Source organism: Apteryx rowi, unplaced genomic scaffold (assembly GCF_003343035.1).
Source record: "Apteryx rowi isolate R43461 unplaced genomic scaffold, aptRow1 scaffold_205, whole genome shotgun sequence".
NCBI classification, from domain to species: Eukaryota; Metazoa; Chordata; class Aves; order Apterygiformes; family Apterygidae; genus Apteryx; species Apteryx rowi.
In genome coordinates this window covers 1,486,594-1,490,023 of record NW_020448364.1, presented here as the reverse complement: position 1 = coordinate 1,490,023, position 3,430 = coordinate 1,486,594, and the positions used below count along the sequence as shown (strand labels likewise).

The 3,430-nt window shown below is 58.3% G+C and overlaps 1 protein-coding gene across 1 annotated transcript in view; it reads left to right on the top strand.

Annotated features, from left to right (window-relative positions):
• Window positions 1-3,290: 3,290 nt before the first annotated feature.
• The window catches only part of XKR5 (XK related 5), a 9,549-nt gene continuing 9,409 nt past the window's right edge, over window positions 3,291-3,430 (top strand). Inside the window, 1 exon segment of the mRNA XM_026063955.1 lies at window positions 3,291-3,361. Within this exon segment, the coding sequence (XP_025919740.1) occupies window positions 3,304-3,361 (58 nt within the window). The 5' untranslated portion in view covers window positions 3,291-3,303.

The window sequence follows — 3,430 nt, the reverse complement described above, 5'->3', positions numbered from 1 at the left end:
GCTCCCTCTTGTGGCTGCGTGGCGTTCGAAGAGGCAACCGTGGGATATTTCTTCGCCGCGTCCCAGGCGCGGCTGTTCCAGTTTCCCGACAACGGGGTGCCRTTTTTCTTGAATTTTGACCGGCACTCGCTTGYCCGGTGCCCAAGCTTGTCACAWCGCTGGCAGGKAACTCYCCCAGGGTTGYCCTTAGCCAGCCGTCTGTGGGGGCAATGTCTCTTCCAATGTCCAGGTTGGCCGCAGGTGTAGCAGTTCTCTGTCCTGCGGCCGCCCCCTCCTTGTGTAGGGCCCTGTTTTAGAGCCACAGCCAACGCGGTAGCATGGATCTTTGCTCTTTGTTTTTCTACCTCCATGGGCGCTCGGGAGCAGATCTCCACCATTTGGAGCAATGTCGCTCCCGGAGGCAATGTGGCGAGAAGTTTTGTGCAGGTTGGATTGGCGTTCTGCGTGGCGATCTCCTTGACCATGATTGCTTTCATGTCCTGTGGTATGTTCGGGGCCGCATCAACGGCTTCCTTAAGTCTGTCCATGAACTGCAGGAACGGTTGGTCTTCCGCCTGCCTTATTGACAGGTAAGGCGGATTGGCCTTCCCTATTTGGGGCAGTGCGGCAAATGCCTCCAAGGCAGCGTTTTTTGACTGCATTAGGACTCGGGGATGCAGTGCCGCCTGTCGAGCGGGGTCCCTAAAAGCCCCGTTGCCCATCAGCATGTCCAAAGACGTCATACGTAACGGGTCGTCTGCCGGTAAGTCCAAATTGGATAGTTGGCACTGATCAAGCAGTTCCTGCCACTTATTCAAAAACACCAGCAAAGAGGGGGGCCCCAGAATCAGTTCGGCAAGGGCRCGGATGTCGCTCGGCACCAGGTTTTGATATTTYACCAGGGCTCTCAGCTGYGCTTGCACCTGGTGGTTGTTTATCCCGTACTGCATTACCAGCTGTTGCAGCTTTGTTACCACWTGCCAATCCAGAGGCTCCCACCTCGTCTGTCCCTGCCCCGTGGTCACCACCGGGGCTACTATAGGGAAAAACTGCATGTCCCCAACCAGTTCAGCATTCTGAATGATCCTGCGCCACCTTTTTGCCCTGTCAAAGTCAGGGTCCCTAGGTGGYAGGGCTTTCTCCGGTGCTCTCGGTAAACGGTCCAAAATCRTTYGATACTCCTTTTGTGTTAAAGGGTTTTTTTTCCAGGCTTGCAGATGTTGCTCCGCCTGCTCAAGGGACCACGTCCCGTTGAGCACGTTGGTAATCACCCAGTCTCTGGGGGCGGTCTCTTGGTTCTCCTGGTGTCTGCCGGCAGGATCCCCGGAGAACCGTTCCTCAGCCGCTTTCAGGCCATCCACAATGGCCTGATGCACCTTCTTATACGCCTCCCTCACATGCGCCTTTTTCGACCCCCTATCCAGCCTCCTCATTTCCTCCAACAGTTCCTCCATTTTCTTTGAATATTCAGTCAGATCAACACTTTCCTCCCCAGGTAATGGCACAGCGGCCGGATCCACTTCCATGGGGGGAGYGGACGGCTCAGGGGGGGCGGCAAAGGCGTCAGCAACGTCCCCTTTCTTGTACGGTGGCAAGTCCTCATATCCTGTGCCAGTCCCCCAAGCCTCCCGCTCTAGCTTAGAGAGAGGTGCCGCACATRGYGGGGAGGGYTCATCTATCACCGAGGGCCCCCCCGAGGATGGTGTATCAAAGRCGGGCACCGYGCACTCCGCTCCCTCGTCCTCATTCCCCGGCGARRGTGCCGCCGCAGRGGGCTCCGCCTGCAGCGCCCTCCGTATGGCGGCRGTCGCCTGTGCCTCCCCGTGCAGCTGTTCGATCATGAGCCGCACCTCTCGATATGTTTTGGCCAGATGCCTGGCCTCTTTTTCTCCGTTCTGGATGGATTCCCACAGTTCCTTCCCAACCTCCTTCCAGGCTTCCACGCTAAAGGCCTGGCTGGACTCCCGTAACAAACCGCGCCGCCTTCCCCACCACAGCAAGTCCACCAGCGCCTGGCGCTCCACCTGTCGCTCTGTTTGTGCTGCCACTGGTAAACAGTTTCTCCAACGTGGCCTTTTCTACCGCTGATACAGCGCTCCCCATACCGCCCGCTGCCTCACAAGGGCGCCTGACTCACCGGTCAGAAGAGATGCGTCGCGACGACTTTTCCTTTTCTCCCGTCTTTCTTCGGACGGCCAGGCTCGTTTTTCTTTCCCCGGGCACGAGCCTCCTGGGCGGTATCCACTCCCGTTGCTCGAACTCTTAGCAAAGCCGGCTTCTCCTTCTCGGTATCACGTCGGGGTCACCAGATGTCGCGGTCCGCGGGAGTAACGGGAAAGAATCATACGCATTCACAGAATGCAGGTTCAATTCCATCTTTATTCAGCATTTTGCCCATTTTATAAGTACAGGTATTCGGCGCCTTGACCCTTGATTGGTGGTTCATACAGATTATGTCACAGGTAGCCAATCACGGCACCGATCACGCACGCAGCGGTCATGCCTTGTACCTTGCTGCTTGTTTAGCAAAGCTGTCTTGCCCTTAACCTTGGTTCCCACTGGCTTCTGCTAGTTTATCTGTACTTTCTCAGGATGTCTCATTCTTTCAGGATGTATCATTCCCAGCTGGACCAGCGTGTCCTTGGGTACATTTGTCTGAGACTCCTGTTGCTTGCTACTTGCAACTTTCCACCAGTTTAACCCTGTCATGACCCTCCACAGATGAGCTTCTGCAAATGCATAACGTGGAAGGTTTGGGGGATGAGCTTCTGCAAATGCACGATAACGTGGAAGGTTTGGGGATGAGCTTCTGCAAGTGCATAACGTGGAAGGTTTGGGGGATGAGCTTCTGCAAATGCACGATAATGTGGAAGGTTTGGGGATGAACTTCTGCAAGTGCATAACGTGGAAGGTTTGGGGATGAGCTTCTGCAAGCACACGATAACCTGGAAGGTTTTGGGATGAACTTCTGCAAATGCACGCTAACCTGGAAGACTTCGGGACGAACTCCAAGCGCACGGTAGCCTGGACGGTCTCGGATGGTGCAGGCCAGCGTCGGTCCATGGCGATGCACCCACGGGCCGAGGCTGAGGTTGTCCCCCCCATCCCCCCCCCCCCGGGGGGCTGCCTGGTGCAGGCAGCCGCGGTGCTAAACCCCCGAGCAGGGGAAGCGCCGGGTCCTGCCCGCTTCTGCCCCATCCCGGCGCAGAGGCGGGCACGGAAGCAGCCCGGCCCCGGCGCCCGCCCAGGGGCAGGGCGCCCGCTCGCCCTCCTCTTCCTCCTCCTCTTCCTCCCCCCCCCCCACCGCGGGAAGGGGCGCGCAGGATGCGCGGGGCCTTCCCGGGGCTCTGCCTGGCGCTGCTGGCGGCGGAGCGATGCGCGCGTGAGTGGGCGTGTGGGACAGCGGGTGCTGCGCGGGGATGTGCGCAGGTTGCGCGGCTGTGCGCGCGCG